Consider the following 26522-nt stretch of genomic DNA (forward strand, 5'->3'; position numbering starts at 1 on the left):
GTTTTGCTATCTATGCCAGGCTATAAATGAGACAGATTACGTAACATCAGGCACATATCATTTCATACTCAATTGCTTTCATTCAGTAGGCCATTGCAAAACAAATATCAGTAGGTCATGTGTAGAAAAGGCTAGCTAACGACTAACGTTTTACCAGTTCAATTTCCAACTGTAGGCTAGCTAACGACTAACATTTTACCAGTTCAATTTCTCAACTGTAGGCTAGCTAACGACTAACGTTTTACCAGTTCAATTTCCAACTGTAGGTTAGTTAACGACTAACGTTTTACCAGTTCAATTTCTCAACTGTAGGCCAGCTAACGACTAACGTTTTACCAGTTCAAACTGTAGGCTGGCTAACGACTAACGTTTTACCAGTTCAACTGTAGGCTAGCTAACGACTAACGTTTTACCAGTTCAACTGTAGGCTAGCTAATGACTAACGTTTTACCAGTTCAACTGTAGGCTAGCTAACGACTAACATTTTACCAGTTCAACTGTAGGCTAGCTAACGACTAACCTTTTACAGTTCAATTGTAGGCTAGCTAATGACTAACCTTTTACCAGTTCAACTGTAGGCTAGCTAACGACTAACCTTTTACCAGTTCAATTTCTCAACTGTAGGCTAGCTAACGACTAACCTTTTACCAGTTCAATTTCCAACTGTAGGCTAGCTAACAACTAATGTTTTACCAGTTCAATTTCTTAACTGTAGGCTAGCTAATGACTAACGTTTTACCAGTTCAACTGTAGGCTAGCTAACGACTAATGTTTTACCAGTTCAACTGTAGGCTAGCTAACGACTAACGTTTTACCAGTTCAACTGTAGGCTAGCTAACGACTAACGTTTTACCAGTTCAATTTCTCAACTGTAGGCTAGCTAACGACTAACCTTTTACCAGTTCAACTGTAGGCTGGCTAACGACTAACGTTTTACCAGTTCAACTGTAGGCTAGCTAACGACTAACGTTTTACCAGTTCAACTGTAGGCTAGCTAACGACTAACGTTTTACCAGTTCAACTGTAGGCTAGCTAATGACTAACCTTTTACAGTTCAATTGTAGGCTAGCTAATGACTAAACTTTTACCAGTTCAACTGTAGGCTAGCTAACGACTAACCTTTTACCAGTTCAATATCTCAACTGTAGGCTAGCTAACGACTAACATTTTACCAGTTCAACTGTAGGCTAGTTAACGACTAACGTTTTACCAGTTCAACTGTAGGCTAGTTAACGACTAACGTTTTACCAGTTCAACTGTAGGCTAGTTAACGACTAACGTTTTACCAGTTCAACTGGTAAAACGACTAACGACATTAGATCAGTGTCTAACACAAACTACGAGGCCAACCGTGACCAAAAATAACCTTATTTTGATCTATTTTACACCCGTTGTTACACTAAAAATACATGACGAAAATACATTTTGGGGGCTTTAAAACAAGTCCTGGGGGAGTATCCCCAGACCCCCCTAAAAGAGGCTTAGCCCCCCTATCCATGAATCTCCAGTGACGTCCCTGGCTCTCCCTAAAATGGATGCTCTCATAGACAGCTGATTGAAATCAGTATTTTATACTGAACAAAAGATCATAATTCATCTTCTCAAACATCACACACACACACACACACACACAAACACACACACACACACACACACAAACACATACACACACACACACACACACACACACACTCAATGACTCGTCCGTCCTCTTTGTGCGCACGTGGGTGGAAGGAGAACAAGAGGATGAATGAAAAAAGAGAGAGAAAACCAAGAACCAATCCCTAACCCTTTCCTCCTGTCTGGTAGAGGAGAGGACAGTATTTTTGTTCTTTCTTCCTCCTCTGCTCTGCGCTGGGTTGGCTGTGGCGATGCGGCTGCCCCCTTGCCCCCTCTCTCTCTGTGCTGCTGATGTGTGGACGCAGCCAGCTGGTTGCAGTTTGTCCAGAGTGGGTGGGTGAGACTAGTTTCCTGTGCTCCTCAGGGCTCCACAACAACCACCACTACCAGCAGCACCTCCACAGCCCAACACTCCAACCAGGGGCCACAGCAGGAGCCGCAGGGTCCACATTTGATAGCAAACAAGGGGCTGCTTCCTCCTCCTATTCCACCTCCTCTCCTCTTCTCCTCCCACCTCCCCTTCCACCACCCCAACCATCCTCCCGCCGTCCACCCACTGCCCCCCCGCAGCCCTCCGAGGCCAGGCCTCTGATGGCCCCTGGGTTGCGGCCTGGGGGACCCCGCTCAGCGCTCCACTCACACTCAGTGGAGCTGGCTATGGATGAAGAAGAGGCCCTGAAGGGCCCTGAGCCCTGCTCACCCCCACCAGAGGTAAGCAGAAACATCCATGTGTACCCCGGGTGGAAGTTGTCTCTTCAGGCACTGATCTGGGATCAGCTTATCCTCACTAGATTATAACCTTAACAATGAGGAGGAGGAATGTAAACATGACCTGAGATCAGTGCCCAGGGACAACTTCATCCTTCTCCTTCTGGTTATACCCTGCGGGTAGGTGTGGGGTTGGTGGGGGGCTGTATACCCCTGGGGGTCATATCTCAACCCTTCCCCCAACCCCTCTACCATTGTGCGTGTTTGTTCACTCTAGTCTAGCTGACTGTGTGTGGAATCTATTGCATTTCCTGTTTTAGTTCCCTGTGAAATGACTGGTGATATCTGTTTGTCCGTACAGTCTGTCTGCCCAACCTTCTCCTTCCTGTTTTTGTCGTTCATGTGTTCCTTTCTCTTTTCCTTTTTCAACTTTACCTTTTTTTCATGATTTTATTACAATTTAATGAACTATCTTAGCATAAGCACATGCAGTACACCTACAACCCAGATTGCATACACCTAGCTCAGAGTTGATGGTAAGTAGGGAGTAATATTAGCAGATGTGATATTAGTTTTCAAGTTAGACACTGTATGTGGTCCTATAGACCAGTGGTTTTCAACTGGTGTGTTCAAAACCTTTTTTAAACTTTGGCTATGAACAAGACCTGTGGAAAGCACATGGTATTTTGACCTGAGAGCACCAATGCCGGTCAGATAACACATGGAGCATGGCTTTGATGAGGCTTTACAGTACCACAGCCTCTGGTATAGAAACACATGGAGCATGGCTTTGATGAGGCTTTACAGTACCACAGCCTCTGGTATAGAAACACATGGAGCAGGGCTTTGATGAGGCTTTACAGTACCACAGCCTCTGGTATAGAAACACATGGAGCATGGCTTTGATGAGGCTTTACAGTACCACAGCCTCTGGTATAGAAACACATGGAGCAGGGCTTTGATGAGGCTTTACAGTACCACAGCCTCTGGTATAGAAACACATGGAGCATGGCTTTGATGAGGCTTTACAGTACCACAGCCTCTGGTATAGAAACACATAGAGCAGGGCTTTGATGAGGCTTTACAGTACCACAGCCTCTGGTATAGAAACACATGGAGCAGGGCTTTGATGAGGCTTTACAGTACCACAGCCTCTGGTATAGAAACACATGGAGCATGGCTTTGATGAGGCTTTACAGTACCACAGCCTCTGGTATAGAAACACATGGAGCAGGGCTTTGATGAGGCTTTACAGTACCACAGCCTCTGGTATAGAAACACATGGAGCAGGGCTTTGATGAGGCTTTACAGTACCACAGCCTCTGGTATAGAAACACATGGAGCAGGGCTTTGATGAGGCTTTACAGTACCACAGCCTCTGCTATAGAAACACATGGAGCAGGGCTTTGATGAGGCTTTACAGTACCACAGCCTCTGGTGGTCATTAGCGCTAAATAAATTAATAGAAACATTTCAGGTGTTCCGCAGGATTGTTTACCCCATTAAGGTGTGCCACAGTTCAAAAAAGGTTGGGAACCACTGCTATTGATGGTTCAGATAACAGAACGGTTTGGGGACTGAATAGAATCAATATCGCTTGACAATAAGAGGGTCGCACTGAGACCACAGGAAATTGCCTGCTTCATTCTGCCTGTGTGTGTGTGTGTGTGGCATTTGGTTTCAGTGGACCTCCCTCCCTACAAGCCTCCGTATCTCTGTGGACAAGCCATCTGTTTGCCCAGTGCATGGTGTCTGTTCTTAAGGAAGGAGGGAGGGATGGAGAGTGGATGTGGAGGAGGTGTAGGCTTTAGTTTGGGGATGAACACACACACCCATGGGGAGTGGTCATTGAACAAACAAAAGTGCATCTCTAACCTCCTTTCCAGAGAGACGAATAAATATTAACTTATCTCCCTCAACCCCCTTTCTCTCTCTCTCTCTCGGTCTCCCTCTCTCTCTCTCTCTCTCTCTCTCTCTCTCTCTCTCTCTCTCTCTCTCTCTCTCTGTCTCTCTCTCTGTCTCTCTCTCTCTCTCTCTCTCTCTCTCTCTCTCTGTCTCTCTCTCTGTCTCTCTCTCTCTCTCTCTCTCTCTGTCTCTCTATCTCTCTCTCGCTCTCTCGCTCTCTCTCTCTCTCTCTCTCTCTCTCTCTCTCTGTCTCTCTGTCTCTCTCTCTCTCTCTCTCTCTCTCTCTCTCTCTCTCGGTCTCTCTCTCTCTCTCTCTCTCTCTCACTCTCCACCTGTTATGTTACGATTAAAGGAGTGAAGGGTGATTGTGTTATAATGCCACACTGACCACAGAGAGTGTATAGCCTTTAGATCGGGCAGGACCTCACCCAAACATTGACCTATTTTTAATCTCTGTTTGTAATATTGTTTTGGTTTATTTGAAGTGTTGTTTATTTATTTGCTTTCTGACTTTTTCTCTCTTTTCCAGTTTGTCTTCTTTTTGTGTCTTTTGTTCTGTCAAGATGTGTGAATTTTGTGTGTCTCTCTCTCTCTTTCTGTGTGAGTGTGTTCACAGCTTGCCTTGCCTGCATGTCTAAAGAATATTCTTCCATACATTTTAGAGCCAGGGTGTGTTTGTGTTAACTGTGTATCCTGTGTTTTTAGGTGGATACGCGGGATGAAAAGGATTCTAATCAGGGTTACAACAACGGTATGTATGGTGCCTGACCGGTACATTCTAAAAGTCCTCTCTTTATTTTTGACCATTGTTCTCACATGATTATATCTTTCTCTCCCACACTCTTTCTATCTCCATGCTTTCTTCCCCCCTATCTCCTTCTCCTCCTCTTCTCTCTCTTAGTTCTGGAGCATGGCCCATCTCCCATGGAGGGGGATCAGATGGCTGAAGAGAGGCATGGTGTGTCGAGGGTGGAGGTGTTGGAAGGTGGGGGGAGAGGGGCCCTGTTGGGTCCTGCTTGGCCCCAGGAGCTGGCCTGCTCCCTGTGCAAACGGCTGTTCAGCAGCCTGGAGCAGCTCAAGAAGCACGAGTACCGCCACACCCTGTCCCTCATGGCCCTCTCCCTGGACTGGCCTGACCCACAAGGCCCCCAAGCCAACCACCACCACAACCAGACTCACACATTCTCTCAGGGCCCCATTCCTTCCCAGTCTCTCTATCGCCTCCCGGTGGGTGAGCCTTTCCCAGCACGGTACCTCTGCTCCCAGTGTCCAGCCACCTTCACGCTCAAGTCCAACGCAGACCGACATGAGAAGACCATCCACTTCAAGAGGAAGCTGATGCAGTGCACCTACTGTCTGAAACACTTCAGAGACCGTACTGATCTACACAGACACCTGTCTTCTGTACACTCCAGAGAAAGAGGGCACTCGTGCCCGGCCTGTGCCAAGGCGTTCAGCACCCAGAAGAACCTGGCCACACATGTCAAGGTGTGCTGCCAGGTGGGGGTGGGGGTAGGGTCATGGAGAAGGGTCGGAATGGGGGTGGGGCAGGGTGGGGTTGCCGAGCAACTGTGGGGCTTGCATCATGAGATGAAGGTAGACGCCCATAGCAACCATAATAGTCATCATCACCATGCGAATGTGGTCGATTGAGCTTGGAAGCATACAAAGATAAAGAGAGTAAACACACACCCACGTATGCACACACACACACACACCCACGTACGCACACACACACACACGTAAGCACACACACACACCCACGTACGCACACACACACACACACACATGCACGTACGTACGTACGCACGCACACACACGCACGCACGCACACACACACACACACACACACACACACGTACGCACACACACACACACACACACACATCCACGTACTCACACACACACACACACACGCACGCACACACACTCACACACTATACATGCCATTTAATGACCTGTGGTGTCACTTCCTCCATAAACCCCGTATCTCCCTCCATAAACCCATATCTCCCTCCATAACACCCCTTTCTCCCTCCATAAACCCTGTATCTCCCTCCATAAACCCCTTTCTCCCTCCATAAACCCATATCTTCCTCCATAAACCCATATCTTCCTCCATAAACCCATATCTCCCTTCATAAACCCATATCTCCCTCCATAAACCCATATCTCCCTCCATAAACCCATATCTCCCTCCATAAACCCATATATCCCTCCATAAACCCATATCTCCCTCCATAAACCCATATCTCCCTCCATAAACCCATATATCCCTCCATAAACCCATATCTCCCTCCATAAACCCATATCTCCCTCCATAAACCCATATCTCCCTCCATAAACCCATATCTCCCTCCATAAACCCATATCTCCCTCCCTAAACCCGTATCTACCTCCCTAAACCCGTATCTCCCTCCATAACCCATATCTCCCTCCATAAACCCATATCTCCCTCCATAAACCCATATCTCCCTTCATAAACCCATATCTCCCTTCATAAACCCATATTTATTTTATTTTATTAAATTTTTTATTTTACCTTTATTTAACCAGGTAGGCAAGTTGAGAACAAGTTCTCATTTACAATTGCGACCTGGCCAAGATAAAGCAAAGCAGTTCGACAGATAAAACGACACAGAGTTACACATGGAGTAAAAACAAACATACAGTCAATAATGCAGTATAAACAAGTCTATTTACAATGTGAGCAAATGAGGTGAGAAGGGAGGTAAAGGCAAAAAAGGCCATGATGGCAAAGTAAATACAATATAGCAAGTAAAATACTGGAATGGTAGTTTTGCAATGGAAGAATGTGCAAAGTAGAAATAAAAAATAATGGGGTGCAAAGGAGCAAAATAAATAAATAAATAAAAATTAAATACAGTTGGGAAAGAGGTAGTTGTTTGGGCTAAATTATAGGTGGGCTATGTACAGGTGCAGTAATCTGTGAGCTGCTCTGACAGTTGGTGCTTAAAGCTAGTGAGGGAGATAAGTGTTTCCAGTTTCAGAGATTTTTGTAGTTCGTTCCAGTCATTGGCAGCAGAGAACTGGAAGGAGAGGCGGCCAAAGAAAGAATTGGTTTTGGGGGTGACTAGAGAGATATACCTGCTGGAGCGTGTGCTACAGGTGGGAGATGCTATGGTGACCAGCGAGCTGAGATAAGGGGGGACTTTACCTAGCAGGGTCTTGTAGATGACATGGAGCCAGTGGGTTTGGCGACGAGTATGAAGCGAGGGCCAGCCAACGAGAGCGTACAGGTCGCAATGGTGGGTAGTATATGGGGCTTTGGTGATAAAACGGATTGCACTGTGATAGACTGCATCCAATTTGTTGAGTAGGGTATTGGAGGCTATTTTGTAAATGACATCGCCAAAGTCGAGGATTGGTAGGATGGTCAGTTTTACAAGGGTATGTTTGGCAGCATGAGTGAAGGATGCTTTGTTGCGAAATAGGAAGCCAATTCTAGATTTAACTTTGGATTGGAGATGTTTGATATGGGTCTGGAAGGAGAGTTTACAGTCTAACCAGACACCTAAGTATTTGTAGTTGTCCACGTATTCTAAGTCAGAGCCGTCCAGAGTAGTGATGTTGGACAGGCGGGTAGGTGCAGGTAGCGATCGGTTGAAGAGCATGCATTTAGTTTTACTTGTATTTAAGAGCAATTGGAGGCCACGGAAGGAGAGTTGTATGGCATTGAAGCTTGCCTGGAGGGTTGTTAACACAGTGTCCAAAGAAGGCCCGGAAGTATACAGAATGGTGTCGTCTGCGTAGAGGTGGATCAGGGACTCACCAGCAGCAAGAGCGACCTCATTGATGTATACAGAGAAGAGAGTCGGTCCAAGAATTGAACCCTGTGGCACCCCCATATATCCCTCCATAAACCCATATCTCCCTCCATAAACCCATATCTCCCTTCATAAACCCGTATCTCCCTCCATAAACCCATATCTCCCTCCATAAACCCATATCTCCCTCCATAAACCCATATCTCCCTTCATAAACTCTGTATCTCCCTCCATAAACCCTGTATCTCCCTCCATAAACCCATATCTCCCTCCATAAACCCATATCTCCCTCCATAAACCCATATCTCCCTCCCTAAACCCATATCTCCCTCCCTAAACCCATAACTCCCTTCACATCAGTGTCGATCTGGGCCCCATATGTCTTTTTTGTAAGAGCACTGGTACATTTTATACAGATCCAAAATGTGTAAGTATTTGTACATTTATAAGATTAAAGACCGATATTTTATCAAATGTTTGGTTTTTACATATGGGCCTATATTTTAGAGGAGGCTTTTGGCATCTTTTTAAAAAAGCATAATTAATATGCGAAGTTAACAGTGAAAATGTACTGTAACTGCTCAACTGGGAGCTGTATTTAAATATATATATAAATAGGTCTGTTTGTCATTCTGTCACTTGTTTATGGAGTTGAAATAGGGCTGCTCATTTCATTGATGATATTGTGCTGCTGTTGGAAATAGAATCAGGTCTAGGATCAGATTCCAGTACCTTTCTTAAATCGTCACTATTAGGGGGCGAAACACAAAACTGACTTTAGTGGGGAACTTTGTTCTTTCCCCCAGCCCCCTGTCTCCCTCTGTGTCGCCAGTCAGGGCTCAACCTATAGGCCCTCTTCTCCATACAGGGAGATCTGTATCTCCAGTTCTTTACTTCTCACTAAAACTGTTCAGAAACTGACTGCTGCCACAAGTCAGCACCATCTCCTGTTTACGTGACACATTCACTGTCAGTGTTCATGCTGCACACTCTGATCAGAGGCTTATCTAGTTGGAAACAATGCTACAATCATCTGTTTTAATTCAAATCAGGAAGTCTCACTGAAACAACTCAGGTGTAAAACCATCTCACATTCAGAGTCGACAACTGTAACAGATACAACGGCCCTTAGGGGCTAGTGTTTACCCAAATCCTCTTCCACCGAAATGGATTTGAGGACAGAGGTATCACTCTATGTCACTCTATGTTTTGGGATAATGACTGGTTTCCCTTCCTTCATCTGCTCTGGTGTGAACTAACTGGACTGGTGGAAGCAGGTTTCTGTGAAGGCATTTTCATTTTCCTACATTTGGTCTGTGTTGTTTTCAGATCCGTGCTGATGCAACTTAAAACAATAGAGACACGCTGTTGGGATTGGGTTAGGGTCGTTCCAAATCCCCTTCTCTGTGCGCTGCGCCCAATCCTCCTTACCCCCTCTATAAGCCCAGCTGAAGAAGAATAGTAATTGGCTCTTCTCAGCTCCAGCCCTTATTGACCTAAGACTCTTCAGCTAAAGAGGTGGGCGGAGGAGGGGCATGACCTCTCTGACCTGAAAAGAATAGAGAGGGAGAGTATATGGGAAATGGAGTTGGATGGTGTGGTTGGATGGTGTGGTCAGAGAGGGGCAGACTGTTCATTGTAACACAGTCTGTGGTTGATGTACAGGGAGTAATGTTTGTGAATGACAGGGTGGGACTGAAAACTAGGCCAAACCTATCACTTACTGTATCTTAAATGGAATTCCTTACAGACGGTTTGTCTTCCTCCTGCTTCCTATGATTTGAAAACAAGGGGCATGAGTTTTGAATGTATAATTTGGTTGTTGGATTGATGCTATTTGAGTAACTGAATTGTAGAACCACAAAGCTCTCTCTCTCTCTCTCTCTCTCTCTCTGTCGCTCTCGCTCTCGCTTTCTCTCTCTCTCTCACTCTCTCTGTCTCTCTCTGTCTCTCTCTGTCTCTCTCTGTCTCTGTCTCTGTCTCTGTCTGTCTCTCTCTCTCTCTCTGTCTCTGTCTGTCTCTCTCTCTCTGTCTCTGTCTCTCTCTCTCTCTCTCTCTCTCTCTCTCTCTCTCTCTCTCTCTCTGTCTCTCTCTCTGTCTCTCTCTCTCTCTGTCTCTCTCTCTCTCTGTCTCTCTCTCTGTCTCTCTCTCTCTCTCTCTGTCTCTGTCTCTCTCTCTGTTGGTCCTTAAGGACTTAAACATGTCACAGTGTTTGAGTGGTTTGACTAAAATGCTGTCTCGCAATAAATGTTCATCTCTGAGAGCGATGACTCCTAAAACCCAGCTAACAACAAACGTTCCCACAACATTGGAGAACATTCCCTTAAGAGTCTCATTAGGACATCAACATCACTCAAAACATACCCAAAACGTGGTTACCATGTTCACAGAATATAAGATATTAATTTTATAGACACAATTTCTGGGAACGTTGCAGGAACATTCATGTGTCCAGTTTTCTGAGGGTTAAGAGAACATTTCATCAATGTCACACCAAACATACACAGAACATGGTTACCATGTTCTAGAAAGTTCTGGGAACGTTGCAGGAACATTCATGTGTCCAGTTGTCTGAGGGTTAAGAGAACATGTCATCAATGTCACACCAAACATACACAGAACATGGTTACCATGTTCTCAGAATATAAGATATGTTCTAGAACGTTCTGTGGTGGTCCCTTGGAGGTTTTAGTTCCCAGCTTGTTTCAGGGATGTCCCTAAAGAGGTGTTTCTTTAAACACCACCCCTTGTTTCTGTTGCAGAGTCAAGGCTCTGATTGGCTAACCACTGTTCCATTCACAGCTCTTTGTCTGTTGGCAAGGTTAGGGACACACACACGGTGCTTTTAAAGATTAAAGATCAGAATACCATGAACCGAAAGGTTGTGAGGTTAGATCCCCGGTGTAGACATATTGAATAGTAACTACTTTATAAATAAACTGTGCAATCATGTACACTACCATTCAATAGTTTGGGGTCACTTAGAAATGTCCTTGTTTTTGAAAGAAAAACACTTTTTGTACGTTAAAATAACATCACATTGATTAGAAATACAGTGTAGACATTGTTAATGTTGTAAATGACTATTGTAGCTGGAAACGGAAGATTTTTTTATGGAATATCTACATAGGCGTACAGAGGCCCATTATCAACAACCATCACTCCTGTGTTCCAATGGCACGTTGTGTTAGCTAATCCAAGTTTATAATTTTAAAAGTCTAATTGATCATTAGAAAACCCTTTTGCAATTATGTTAGCACAGCTGAAAACTGTTGTTTTGATTAAAGAAGCAATAAAACTGGCCTTCTTTAGACGTGTTGAGTATCTGAAGCATCAGCATTTGTGGGTTTGATTACGGGCTCAAAATGGCCAGAAACTCATCAGTCTATTCTTGTTCTGAGAAATTAAGGCTATTCCATGCGAGAAATTGTCAAGAAACTGAAGATCTCATACAATGCTGTGTACTACTCCCTTCACGGAACAGCGTAAACTGTCTCTAACCAGAATACAAAGAGGAGTGGGAGGCCCCGGTGCACAACTGAGCAAGAGGACGAGTACATTAGATTGTCTAGTTTGAGAAACAGACGCCTCACAAGTCCTCAACTAGCTGTCCTTTGTTTTAAACCTGTGTATTGCAACGTTTTAATGAAACGGGTCTAGAACCTTCATATCTTATATTCTGAGAACATGGCAACCATGTTCTGTGTATGTTTGGTGTAAAATATGTGGAATATTCTCCTAATCCTCATAACTGGACACCTGAATGTTCCTGCAACGTTCCCACAACCATGTTCTGTGTATGTTTGCTGTGACGTTGCCGGATTATTCCTCCCAACCCTCAGAAAACTGAACACATGAATGTTCTTTCAACGTCCCATGAAACGTGTCTATAACACTAATATGGGATATTCTGAGAACATGGTAACCACGTTCTGGGTAAGTTCATTTTGTTTGACATTAAAGGAATGCTCTCCTAACTCTTAAAACCTCTTGGAACTACCGCTCCCAGATCCGGGAGAATTGTCATCAACTGACACTAATTAGCATAACGCAACGGACAAAAAATATTACTCGAAAATATTCATATTCATGAAATCACAAGTGTCATCTCAGATTTTGAAATGATGCTTTACAGCCAAAGCAAGACAAGCATTTGTGTAAGTTTATCGATAGCCTAGCATAGCATTATGCCTAGCTAGCAGCAGGCAGCTTGGTCACGAAAATTAGAAAAGCAATCAAATGAAATCGTTTACCTTTGATGAGCTTCGGAGGTTTTTGCTAACATACATATACCTAACTAAAAGAAAACTGGACATTCAAACATCAGGGGAACATCACAGAAAAGTTCTGTCTGTTAGCTGGGAATAGTCCTCTCTCCGCTTCCTCATTCCGATCATTCTGAGGGAGAAAGGGTATTTTTCTGGCTGTTTGACTGTAGTACAGTAGCATGTAGTGTCCTAATTTCATGGGAGGGCATCAACCAATTAGCCAATCAACCAACCACTCATTCAATCAAATTTGGATTCACACTGGACCTTTTACAAATGCATCTGACCAAAAAAAGCCAGCCTTGTGTCAACCCCCAAAGGGCAATGACAAGATAAAGCTGTGTTTGCCAGTCCTGGTCAATGTGTATCTGTACCCATACTGTGAATATTACTCAAAGGGATGAGCAGAGGCCCCATTCATGGAACTTTAGGGTCATCAGCCATTATGATTCTGGTCAAAAGCAGGGCACTCTAGGGTGTCACATGCCCTGTAGGTCATTTTGGTGTTTTTCACACAAACAGATATGAGAATGGAGCAAGTGGAACTTGTCATCTTGTTTAAGAAACTCATCCCTGAGCTGACATAGAAAAAAACTCTGTCAAATGTCAACCCCTAAAAACCTGGGGTCCCTTTTTTGGGGGGAGAAAGACTGGCCTATGGTCAAAACAGGGAAGCAGGCTAGGCTCCTCTCATGTGAATTCAGACTGATTACAGACCAGATGGTATTAGGCCTTTTTATAAAGAGCAAATGAGGCTGATTTCAGTTGCACTGCTGTTGTTTTGTTCTGTAAAAGGGTATTTTAGACTGTATTTTTTATCTTTCCATTCCCGAATATCATATATCAATATGTATTTTTCTGAAGTTTGTTGCCATTTCCTGGTAGTTTGTATTCTGTAATCAATAAACTGTGAAGGAATACACGTGTGGGCGTTGGGTCTGATAATGTTTTGTTGTGTTTGAGTCCTGTAGTTATGTAGAAATATACAGTACACACAAACTGTATCAAATCATGCATTTAACACACATTCATTTTCCTTTCCTAAATTGTCTTACCAGGTAAGTAATATCTGCATACTGTGTGAGTATGTAAAAGGCTTTTGGTTGTAGATATAGACTCTGCTCCATAGACTTTGAGTTGCGGCCATGTAAAAGGCTTTTGGTTGTAGATATAGACTCTGCTCCATGGACTTTGAGTTGCGGCCATGTAAAAGGCTTTTGGTTGTAGATATAGACTCTGCTCCATAGACTTTGAGTTACGGTCATGTAAAAGGCTTTTGGTTGTAGATATAGACTCTGCTCCATAGACTTTGAGTTACGGCCATGTAAAAGGCTTTTGGTTGTAGATATAGACTCTGCTCCATAGACTTTGAGTTACGGTCATGTAAAAGGCTTTTGGTTGTAGATATAGACTCTGCTCCATAGACTTTGAGTTGCGGTCATGTAAAAGGCTTTTGGTTGTAGATATAGACTCTGCTCCATACACTTTGAGTTACGGCCATGTAAAAGGCTTTTGGTTGTAGATATAGACTCTGCTCCATAGACTTTGAGTTGCGGTCATGTAAAAGGCTTTTGGTTGTAGATATAGACTCTGCTCCATAGACTTTGAGTTACGGTCATGTAAAAGGCAATTGGTTGTAGATATAGACTCTGCTCCATAGACTTTGAGTTACGGTCATGTAAAAGGCTTTTGGTTGTAGATATAGACTCTGCTCCATAGACTTTGAGTTGCGGTCATGTAAAAGGCTTTTGGTTGTAGATATAGACTCTGCTCCATGGACTTTGAGTTACGGCCATGTAAAAGGCTTTTGGTTGTAGATATAGACTCTGCTCCATAGACTTTGAGTTGCGGTCATGTAAAAGGCTTTTGGTTGTAGATATAGACTCTGCTCCATAGACTTTGAGTTACGGCCATGTAAAAGGCTTTTGGTTGTAGATATAGACTCTGCTCCATAGACTTTGAGTTACGGTCATGTAAAATGCTTTTGGTTGTAGATATAGACTCTGCTCCATAGACTTTGAGTTACGGCCATGTAAAAGGCTTTTGGTTGTAGATATAGACTCTGCTCCATAGACTTTGAGTTACGGTCATGTAAAATGCTTTTGGTTGTAGATATAGACTCTGCTCCATAGACTTTGAGTTACGGCCATGTAAAAGGCTTTTGGTTGTAGATATAGACTCTGCTCCATAGACTTTGAGTTACGGTCATGTAAAATGCTTTTGGTTGTAGATATAGACTCTGCTCCATAGACTTTGAGTTACGGTCATGTAAAAGGCTTTTGGTTGTAGATATAGACTCTGCTCCATAGACTTTGAGTTACGGCCATGTAAAAGGCTTTTGGTTGTAGATATAGACTCTGCTCCATGGACTTTGAGTTACGGCCATGTAAAAGGCTTTTGGTTGTAGATATAGACTCTGCTCCATAGACTTTGAGTTACGGCCATGTAAAAGGCTTTTGGTTGTAGATATAGACTCTGCTCCATAGACTTTGAGTTACGGTCATGTAAAATGCTTTTGGTTGTAGATATAGACTCTGCTCCATAGACTTTGAGTTACGGTCATGTAAAAGGCTTTTGGTTGTAGATATAGACTCTGCTCCATAGACTTTGAGTTACGGCCATGTAAAAGGCTTTTGGTTGTAGATATAGACTCTGCTCCATGGACTTTGAGTTACGGCCATGTAAAAGGCTTTTGGTTGTAGATATAGACTCTGCTCCATAGACTTTGAGTTACGGCCATGTAAAAGGCTTTTGGTTGTAGATATAGACTCTGCTCCATGGACTTTGAGTTACGGTCATGTAAAAGGCAATTGGTTGTAGATATAGACTCTGCTCCATAGACTTTGAGTTGCGGCCATGTAAAAGGCTTTTGGTTGTAGATATAGACTCTGCTCCATAGACTTTGAGTTACGGTCATGTAAAAGGCTTTTGGTTGTAGATATAGACTCTGCTCCATAGACTTTGAGTTGCGGCCATGTAAAAGGCTTTTGGTTGTAGATATAGACTCTGCTCCATACACTTTGAGTTACGGCCATGTAAAAGGCAATTGGTTGTAGATATAGACTCTTCTCCATAGACTTTGAGTTACGGTCATGTAAAAGGCTTTTGGTTGTAGATATAGACTCTGCTCCATAGACTTTGAGTTGCGGTCATGTAAAAGGCTTTTGGTTGTAGATATAGACTCTGCTCCATACACTTTGAGTTACGGCCATGTAAAAGGCTTTTGGTTGTAGATATAGACTCTGCTCCATAGACTTTGAGTTACGGCCATGTAAAAGGCTTTTGGTTGTAGATATAGACTCTGCTCCATAGACTTTGAGTTGCGGTCATGTAAAAGGCTTTTGGTTGTAGATATAGACTCTGCTCCATAGACTTTGAGTTACGGCCATGTAAAAGGCTTTTGGTTGTAGATATAGACTCTGCTCCATAGACTTTGAGTTACGGTCATGTAAAATGCTTTTGGTTGTAGATATAGACTCTGCTCCATAGACTTTGAGTTACGGTCATGTAAAAGGCTTTTGGTTGTAGATATAGACTCTGCTCCATAGACTTTGAGTTACGGCCATGTAAAAGGCTTTTGGTTGTAGATATAGACTCTGCTCCATGGACTTTGAGTTACGGCCATGTAAAAGGCTTTTGGTTGTAGATATAGACTCTGCTCCATAGACTTTGAGTTACGGCCATGTAAAAGGCTTTTGGTTGTAGATATAGACTCTGCTCCATGGACTTTGAGTTACGGTCATGTAAAAGGCAATTGGTTGTAGATATAGACTCTGCTCCATAGACTTTGAGTTGCGGCCATGTAAAAGGCTTTTGGTTGTAGATATAGACTCTGCTCCATAGACTTTGAGTTACGGTCATGTAAAAGGCTTTTGGTTGTAGATATAGACTCTGCTCCATAGACTTTGAGTTGCGGCCATGTAAAAGGCTTTTGGTTGTAGATATAGACTCTGCTCCATACACTTTGAGTTACGGCCATGTAAAAGGCAATTGGTTGTAGATATAGACTCTGCTCCATAGACTTTGAGTTACGGTCATGTAAAAGGCTTTTGGTTGTAGATATAGACTCTGCTCCATACACTTTGAGTTACGGCCATGTAAAAGGCTTTTGGTTGTAGATATAGACTCTGCTCCATAGACTTTGAGTTGCGGTCATGTAAAAGGCTTTTGGTTGTAGATATAGACTCTGCTCCATAGACTTTGAGTTACGGTCATGTAAAAGGCAATTGGTTGTAGATATAGACTCTGCTCCATAGACTTTGAGTTACGGTCATGTAAAAGGCTTTTGGTTGTAGATATAGACTCTGCTCCATAGACTTTGAGTTGCGGTCATGTAAAAGGCTTTTGGTTGTAGATATAGACTCTGCTCCATGGACTTTGAGTTACGGCCATGTAAAAGGCTTTTGGTTGTAGATATAGACTCTGCTCCATAGACTTTGAGTTGCGGTCATGTAAAAGGCTTTTGGTTGTAGATATAGACTCTGCTCCATAGACTTTGAGTTACGGCCATGTAAAAGGCTTTTGGTTGTAAATATAGACTCTGCTCCATAGACTTTGAGTTACGGTCATGTAAAATGCTTTTGGTTGTAGATATAGACTCTGCTCCATAGACTTTGAGTTACGGTCATGTAAAAGGCTTTTGGTTGTAGATATAGACTCTGCTCCATGGACTTTGAGTTACGGCCATGTAAAAGGCTTTTGGTTGTAGATATAGACTCTGCTCCATAGACTTTGAGTTACGGCCATGTAAAAGGCTTTTGGTTGTAGATATAGACTCTGCTCCATGGACTTTGAGTTACGGTCATGTAAAAGGCAATTGGTTGTAGATATAGACTCTGCTCCATAGACTTTGAGTTGCGGCCATGTAAAAGGCTTTTGGTTGTAGATATAGACTCTGCTCCATAGACTTTGAGTTACGGTCATGTAAAAGGCTTTTGGTTGTAGATATAGACTCTGCTCCATAGACTTTGAGTTGCGGCCATGTAAAAGGCTTTTGGTTGTAGATATAGACTCTGCTCCATACACTTTGAGTTACGGCCATGTAAAAGGCAATTGGTTGTAGATATAGACTCTGCTCCATAGACTTTGAGTTGCGGTCATGTAAAAGGCTTTTGGTTGTAGATATAGACTCTGCTCCATAGACTTTGAGTTGCGGCCATGTAAAAGGCTTTTGGTTGTAGATATAGACTCTGCTCCATGGACTTTGAGTTACGGTCATGTAAAAGGCGTTTGGTTGTAGATATAGACTCTGCTCCATGGACTTTGAGTTACGGCCATGTAAAAGGCTTTTGGTTGTAGATATAGACTCTGCTCCATAGACTTTGAGTTACGGTCATGTAAAAGGCTTTTGGTTGTAGATATAGACTCTGCTCCATAGACTTTGAGTTACGGCCATGTAAAAGGCTTTTGGTTGTAGATATAGACTCTGCTCCATAGACTTTGAGTTGCGGCCATGTAAAAGGCTTTTGGTTGTAGATATAGACTCTGCTCCATACACTTTGAGTTACGGCCATGTAAAAGGCAATTGGTTGTAGATATAGACTCTGCTCCATACACTTTGAGTTACGGCCATGTTTCCCAACCAAGTCATGTCTAACAGTTTAAGGTCGGATGAGCTGGTCATATTTTCTATTCTGACTCCCTGAGTCTTCCTAATGTCAGGTAACCAACATGTGTGTCACACCCCCACTGGTCTTGTCTTATTTGAGGTTTGCTCTTCACGCAATCTATTAACCCACTGAGCACACACAGGTTGAACCAACATTGTTTCCAGGTCATTTCAGAGAAAGCACGTGGAACCAACGTGGAATAGACATTGAATTGACGTCTGTCCCCAGTGGGACGCTTTTTGCCCGAACACATTTAGTCAACGTCCGGGTAAGACGCCTGTGTGCACACACAGACATCAACACAACATGTCTGCTGGAGCATCTACTTAGCCTTTAGACATTGAATTAGTGGGCTTAGCGGAGGCTGTAGAATAGGGCTCTCCAACCCTGTTTCTGGAGAGCTATGCCATCCTGTAGGTTTGGCTCCAACCCTAAACTAGCGCACCTGACTGTAATAATTAGCTGGTCGATAAGGTCAGTTACAGCTGGGATTGGGGTGAAAACATAAAGGAGGGCGGCACCCCAGGAACAGAGTTGGAGAGCCCTGCTGTAGAAGCTGAAAGTCAACCGGATGGTATTATTATGTACTGTGTCCCTTTTACCTGACTTCACCACTGTAAGTATCTAGCAAGTTCTCAATCTCATGTGTGTCGGTCTGTACAGGACCTGATTCCTCCTGTGGGCTACCTGTTATATGTCATGTGTAGATATAGAGCTATCATAGCCGTCTATCCAAGCCTTGCTGTGTTGTAATATCTCTCCATCATCGCTCTCCCCTTTAACCTTTGTATGTATGTAGTTTGTACCTGATCTCACGTGTGTGTTGATCTTAACCCAATTCATCCTGAGTTGATCTATTATGTAAAGTGGAGATGTAGCTCTATTGTAGGCCTTTATCCTTACTGTATTGTTCTCTGTCTCTCTCTGATGTCTTTGTTTGATCCAATAGACTAGTCACTGACATTTAGGTGGGCATCAGAGTTGGTAATACACTCTAATGTTAAATATAGGATGGCAGAGTCTTTTAAACCTGTGTCTTTGATCAATTGAACCTGTCACTTAAATTGCACTTCTGGTATTTTATTAATCTAACTGATGTAGACGTTTTAAAACTTTTGAATGAGCTTTAAACAAACTGTGATTTAACTCACGCAGACTAGATGCAAACTAATCTCTCTCTCTTTCTCACTCTCTCTCTCTCTCTCACTCTCTCTCTCTCTCTCTCTCTCTCTCTCTCTCTCTCTCTCTCTCTCTCTCTCTCTCTCTCTCTCTCTCTCTCTCTCTCTCTCTCACTCTCTCTCTCTCTCTCTCTCTCTCTCTCTCTCTCTCTCTCTCTCTCTCTCTCTCTCTCTCTCTCTCTCTCTCTCTCTCTCTCTCTCTCTCTCTCTCTCCAGTGAATGACTTCACAGTGATCCGTAAGAAGTTTAAGTGTCCCTACTGTAGTTTCTCTGCCATGCACCAGTGCATCCTAAAGAGGCACATGCGCTCCCACACGGGTGAGAGGCCCTACCCCTGTGAGATCTGTGGCAAGAAGTTCACCAGGAGGGAGCACATGAAGAGACACACACTGGTAAGAGCAGTGCAGTAGCAGACAGTCACCACCGGGGCACAGCAGTGAGCTGAGACACACACTGGTAAGAGCAGTGTAGTAGCAGACAGTCACCATCGGGGCACAGCAGTGAGCTGAGACACACACTGGTAAGAGCAGTGCAGTAGCAGACAGTCACCACCGGGGTACAGCAGTGAGCTGAGACACACACTGGTGAGAGCATTGCAGTAGCAGACAGTCACCACCAGGGTACAGCAGTGAGCTGAGACACACACTGGTAAGAGCAGTGCAGTAGCAGACAGTCACAGAGAGCAGAGTCCCAGTCAGCTGCTGTGCTGTGCTCAGGGGAGAGGAGTTCAGACAGCAGAGTCCCAGTCAGCTGCTGTGCTGTGCTCAGGGGAGAGGAGTTCAGAGAGCAGAGTCCCAGTCAGCTGCTGTGCTGTGCTCAGGGGAGGAGTTCAGACAGCAGAATCCCAGTCAGCTGCTGTGCTGTGCTCAGGGGAGAGGAGTTCAGAGAGCAGAGTCCCAGTCAACTGCTGTGCTGTGCTCAGGGGAGGAGTTCAGAGAGCAGATATAGTAAGGACAAGAAGTATGTGTGTAGGTTGTGTGTTAGTGTGTGTCTCTCCTACAGGTCCACAGTAAGGACAAGAAGTATGTGTGTAGGTTGTGTGTTAATGTGTGTCTCTCCTACAGGCCCACAGTAAGGACAAGAAGTATGTGTGTAGGTTGTGTGTTAATGTGTGTCTCTCCTACAGGTCCACAGTAAGGACAAGAAGTATGTGTGTAGGTTGTGTGTTAATGTGTGTCTCTCCTACAGGCCCACAGTAAGGACAAGAAGTATGTGTGTAGGTTGTGTATTAATGTGTGTCTCTCCTACAGGTCCACAGTAAGGACAAGAAGTATGTGTGTAGGTTGTGTGTTAATGTGTGTCTCTCCTACAGGTCCACAGTAAGGACAAGAAGTATGTGTGTAGGTTGTGTGTTAATGTGTGTCTCTCCTACAGGCCCACAGTAAGGACAAGAAGTATGTGTGTAGGTTGTGTATTAATGTGTGTCTCTCCTACAGGTCCACAGTAAGGACAAGAAGTATGTGTGTAAGGTCTGCAGCCGGGTCTTCATGTCGGCAGCCAGTGTCGGAATCAAACACGGCTCCCGTCGCCATGGCGTCTGCGCTGACTGTTCCGGGCGGGGCATGGCCGCGTTATTGGACCACAACGGGGAAGTGGGCGGAGACCTCTCCCCAGAGGACGAGCTGTATCCCGGCGACCACCATTTCCCTGATGACCAGACAGAGTGCGACGGTGACGGAGAGGAAGAGATGATGACGGAAGGGGATGGAGAGATAATAGGAGAGGTGGATGACAAGGGAAGGAAGTGGAAGGATGACTCAGGGATGATGACGGCGGGAGACGGGGCGATGGACAATGACAAGGAGGAGAGCAATGACTCTGAGCCAGAGCGGGTGCAGCACAACGGGAGCGAGAAGGATTTCGGCTGGATCTCTTAGGATCCCATGGGATCCTTTAGGATCTATTGTGGATCTGTTGGAATGTCTCAGGCAGAGACAGCTCTCTTTACCCATGTTCATGGGCAGGCCTTCCTCTGAGTGGGGTATGCGGGCGATACATGACAATGATCTATATTGACAGGGGCCACACACACAAGCTGAGCCCTGTGCTGATTGTTTTCCACGGAGAGCAGTTGAGAGAAGAGAGTCTCTTTCCTCTCCCCACCTTTCCTCTTTAGTTTAGTTGGTTTTTCTTGTTTCTGATGAGGACCAGACCAGAGTCTGTCCATTGGTTTAGTTGTCCACCTATGTCACACTGGGGCCAATGAGGACTTATTAAACGGTCTTGGGTGATGCTGGACTGTGGTCATTTGTGTTCACAGTCGCCATTGACATGACGGATTGTTAACAGTTTGTAAAAATGCTAAGGTGGTGTCTTGTTGCCATGCAGACTGTCTATACATTTTTGGGACAATCTTTTATCTATTGCAAAGATGCACGCGTCGGTCATCGGTCGGCTCATTGTCTCCTGCAGAGTGAAACTGCCACAGACTTGCACTTTAACGTCGACAAGAATCCTGTCAATGCCCACAACCTGTGGTTTACATTTTCAATCTGATTTTTAACTACACAACTTGGTGACCGCACCTACCTTTAAGGATATATTGTATGTCCTCATGACTGTTATATATCTATATATATATATATATATATATATATATAGATAGATATTAGTATGCTTGTGCTGTAGTTTGCTGATTATAAAGCCTATGCCTTTCAATGGGTTCTTTCTCCTCCACTTAAGTTACCATGCATTTCTGTTGAGCTGTGGTGAGAATTATGAAAGGTTGAGCAAATGTACATACAAACAAGCCACAGGGATTCTAGTAGACTGAGCAAGAGGGAGCGTTGAGGATAGGGAGAGAAAGGGAGTGTTAGAGACGGGAGGAGAGAGGGAACACTATGCAGGAACATAACCCATCACTCCAGATGTAATTGCTCTCTACTTTCAGAGAGGATATCAACGTTTTTTGGTCGCATACACAGTTTAATAGATGTTATATAGCGGTGCAGCGAAATGCTTATGTTACTAACAATGCAGTATCCAGATCTCTACTTCAGACATTTACTCCCAGAATGAGAGAGTTTGTCTTGTCTGAGGAAAGGTGAAGAAATGCTTATGTTACTAACAATGATCTCTACTTCAGACATTTACTCCCAGAATGAGAGAGGTTGTCTTGTCTGAGGAAAGGTGAAGAAATGCTTATTTGTGTACCATTTCCCTATACGACAAGTGGGCCGATAGAGGGGTGAGAGAGACGGACTACATACACAATGATGACGGGTCAAATCTCATGCCAAAACAATCACACTATAAAACTATTGTACATGTCGCTACAAGGCTTACATTGAGTCTCTCCTCCTGACCCATTCTGTCCTTCCATCTCATGTTGTATCTCTTTACTCTTTAAAACCTCTGTTTAGTGATCATTTGTATATTTCACCATCAATACAGAATATGCGCACTTTTACATCTTAGTGGACCTTAAATGATGGCTCATCTTTCTTTTTGGTGAGGACATGTATTTGAGTTTGTATTTGTAAAGAGAAGGTCAGGCTTCTGCTTGAGTCCATCCAGGGAGTGGCCTGTTCTGTTGTGTGATTTTATGACGCTTTCTTTTGTTTGAAAAGGTCATTTATGAAAATCCATGTTTTTGTAGTGAAATGATTATACTATAAAGACATTCCCTCCACTCTGTCTAATGCCTTCTGTGGGCACAGTGTGTGGATGCCTTCGTGTGTGAGATGTGTACTGATTTTCTTCTGATGATTTCCTGTAATTTGACCATTTTGAGTCTTATGATGATCAGAAGTAAGACTATTGTTGTTATGATTACATTATTAACATTATGATTATTAAGTGCTGGATGCGTTTTATTTTTGATGTTTAATATCTTGTATAAGGAAATCTTTTACATTTGGCCTTGTTGTGGACAGCGAGCCATGTGGCTTTTCTGATGAGTTATATCAGCCAGTTCTCTGCTTTTCTGATGAGTTATATCAGCCAGTTCTCTGCTTTTCTGATGAGTTATATCAGCCAGTTCTCTGCTTTTCTGATGAGTTATATCAGCCAGTTCTCTGCTTTTCTGATTAGTTATATCAGCCAGTTCTCTGCTTTTCTGATTAGTTATATCAGCCAGTTCTCTGCTTTTCTGATTAGTTATATCAGCCAGTTCTCTGCTTTTCTGATTAGTTATATCAGCCAGTTCTCTGCTTTTCTGATTAGTTATATCAGCCAGTTCTCTGCTTTTCTGATTAGTTATATCAGCCAGTTCTCTGCTTTTCTGATTAGTTATATCAGCCAGTTCTCTGCTTTTCTGATTAGTTATATCAGCCAGTTCTCTGCTTTTCTGATTAGTTATATCAGCCAGTTCTCTGCTTTTCTGATTAGTTATATCAGCCAGTTCTCTGCTTTTCTGATTAGTTATATCAGCCAGTTCTCTGCTTTTCTGATTAGTTATATCAGCCAGTTCTCTGCTTTTCTGATTAGTTATATCAGCCAGTTCTCTGCTTTTCTGATTAGTTATATCAGCCAGTTCTCTGCTTTTCTGATTAGTTATATCGTGACAGTTCTATGGTTTTCTGATGTATTTGGTTTGTACAGAGAAAGACAAATTAGACGAAGTTATTCTAAGTTAGCTATGGATCAGAACTTACTGTGTGTACAGTATGGCACATGCGTCTATATTACTGACATACACTAATTCATTAACATTATACCAAAAACAATCTAAGACATTGTATCAAGTGCTTTTGTTTCAACCGTGCTTGTGCAGGTGCAAATATTTTCAGTTCATTGTGGTCTAATAATTTTGTTTGGATGTAGTTATTTAGTTTATTTTTCAGCTTGTATACATATGGTATACTTGTATATGAAGAGCGTTGTGACCTGCTAGTCTAGACCTGCTGGAGATCGCATCTCTAACCCCTCTGTTCTTTACTGGTCTTGTTGCCCTGGTTTCCAAAGGTGTGTTCTACTGTATATCCTGGGGCGGCAGGGTAGCCTAGTGGTTAGAGCGTTGGACTAGTAACCGGAAGGTTGCAAGTTCAAACCCCCGAGCTGACAAGGTACAAATCTGTCATTCTGCCCCTGAACAGGCAGTTAACCCACTGTTCCTAGGCCGTCATTGAAAATAAGAGTTTGTTCTTAACTGACTTGGCTAGTTAAAGAAAGATAAAAAAATAAGGCCGATCCCAAGTCTAACACCTGGCCCCAACCCCTATATACTTTTTGTAGGTCTGAAATGATCGGACTGGTGTAAATATTATATATTTCAACTTGGCCTATCAAAGGGCAAGGTCCTTCCAGACCTACAAGACATGTTTTGGAGTGCCTGGATGCTACAAGGTACAGGAACAGAGTGAGCCACAATGTTGGCTCTGGGAATTGGAGTTGGTTTGCCGGAGGTGGTTGCAAACATACAATCTACCACACTTCAATTTTCCCATCTGTCCCAATGCTAAACACCGTATCCAACGAACACCCCTCTGCTGTCTGTTTGATTTCACTGGTTGGAAATGCCTTCTCCATGTGTGATGACGAGCTTTAATCAAGTTGCATTATATTAATTTGACCCATCCATCAGCAATCTCTAATCTGTTGAAGTTTTCAGAAAGGAAACAAATGACGTTGGGTGGATATGTTGAATGTTAAATGAATATAATGGGATTGTCCAGAAGTGTATTTGGAAGTAGTGCAGTATCAGTGATATTTCTCTGTCATCCACCCAGTGCTTTTCCAGTCCAGACTCCTGTGAACACAGGTATTTTGATCTACTTTAGTTCTCTTCTCATCATCACCTGCCTGTGTCTTCTTCTTCCTTGTCTTGGGTTGTAATTCAGGAAATATTTGCCATCCAATCCCCTCAACAATGTGCCTCGATCTGTTTTACCGGCGTGTGCGTGGGTGTGCCTGCATGGGTGTGTGTGTGGGTGTGCCTTCATGGGTGTGTGTGTGGGTGTGCCTGCATGGGTGTGTGTGTGGGTGTGCCTTCATGGGTGTGTGTGTGGGTGTGCCTGCATGGGTGTGTGTGTGGGTGTGCCTGCATGGGTGTGTGTGTGTGTTTCAAGAGAAACGGAAATCATATATTTTATCTCAATCACAGGTGCAAATTTGAGACAAAAACAAAATGCAGCTATGTGTTTCTGTTTCTGAGTTAATCCTTTTGTGGTTTTATGGTCTAAACTGCACGTCTCTGTTCATTTGTCATACCAAAGTCTCTAACATCCGCACACAGCTGGCTCATTTCACACCAGGAACAACTGGAGCTGTCAGAAGATGAATATGGCGATTCCTTTCTTAGATGTGTACAAAACTCAAATCCTGATTTAGCCTGTATAGCTTGATTCATATGTGCAAATCACAAAGCCATAGACATGGTGATATGAAGAGTATACTATATTTCAAAATTCTTACTTTTTATTTTCGACTCTGTTCTTTACTAAGAGTGATGTGTTCATATATATATAAATTGATATTACTATTATATATTATTTATTTTCTCTCATGTTTCGCAAGGTGTCTTTCATTTGTAAAGTGAGATGCTTGAAACTTTACGGTTCTGTTTGGGAATTTTGTTCAATATGATACTGACTTTATATTGATTATATCATAAACCTGTGTTTGTAACGAAGATGTGTTGAATAATCAAAACCTTGTTCTGTTTGGGAGGATTAAAGTGGGAACATTTTCTGTATAGTGATGATCCCTTGATTGTTTTTATAGCCAAACATGAACTTCCCTACCGTCCTGTTGTGAGGGCTAGCCTAAAGGGCTAACCCAGGCCTCGTTCTAACTTAATGTTTAGTGGAAATTAGCTTGACTATTATTTGCAAAACAAATCAGTCTCAATAAATTTGGAAATTGCTGCTGAAAATAAGTTGTGTGTTGTACATTTTGTGTTCATGTCAAACTGGTTTCTACGTCAGTAATACACCCGTTCGTCATGAGGGAAAAGGAGGCTTTACATCAATGAAGGGTGAAGTTGCCCCTACATGCTGATCTTGGGTTAGTTTCACATTTTCCCCATTGATGGCCAAGGTTAGAATTAGGGGAGGGAAGCTGATCCTAGATCTGTACTTACTAGAAACTTCATCCCGGATCTTGTGACACACACACACAAACCAAGGGAGAAATGTGGTGTAGATATTGGGAGGATGAACATTAGATGGGGGGTACTCCCCCATTTTTTGATGAAATTTTAAAATGCATTTCCTGAAATTCTACACAGTTTGCCATATTATGCCTCTCTTGATGGGTATTCTGGGGGTATATATGTGAAGGAATATTTTGAAAACACTACAAGTGGGAGGATAAATGGAGGATAAATGAAGATATTACAAAAAATAGACAAAAGATGAGTTACATTATAATGATGCACACATGCATATGTATTAATATTAAAACGACACAAAAGATGAAGACAGAGGACTATTATAATGATGCACATGAATATTTACATAGTATACCATCTACTAAGTTGATCATACTATCACGTTTCCATAGTAT

The 26522-nt window shown here is 43.1% G+C and overlaps 1 protein-coding gene across 3 annotated transcripts in view; it reads left to right on the forward strand.

Moving 5' to 3' along the window:
- Positions 1–25893, forward strand: part of LOC109879592 (zinc finger and BTB domain-containing protein 46) — a 207279-nt gene extending 181386 nt beyond the window's left edge. Inside the window, exons 5-7 of one of the 3 annotated variants that reach the window (XM_031807162.1) lie at positions 1985–2331; positions 4939–4984; positions 5135–6011. In XM_031807162.1, the coding sequence (XP_031663022.1) occupies positions 1985–2331; positions 4939–4984; positions 5135–5886 (1145 nt within the window). In that variant the 3' untranslated portion in view covers positions 5887–6011. The other 2 variants (XM_020471765.2, XM_031807163.1) reach the window with 2 other exon arrangements.
- Positions 25894–26522: the final 629 nt, after the last annotated feature.

Source organism: Oncorhynchus kisutch, linkage group LG27, assembly GCF_002021735.2.
Source record: "Oncorhynchus kisutch isolate 150728-3 linkage group LG27, Okis_V2, whole genome shotgun sequence".
In the NCBI taxonomy this organism is placed as follows: domain Eukaryota; kingdom Metazoa; phylum Chordata; class Actinopteri; order Salmoniformes; family Salmonidae; genus Oncorhynchus; species Oncorhynchus kisutch.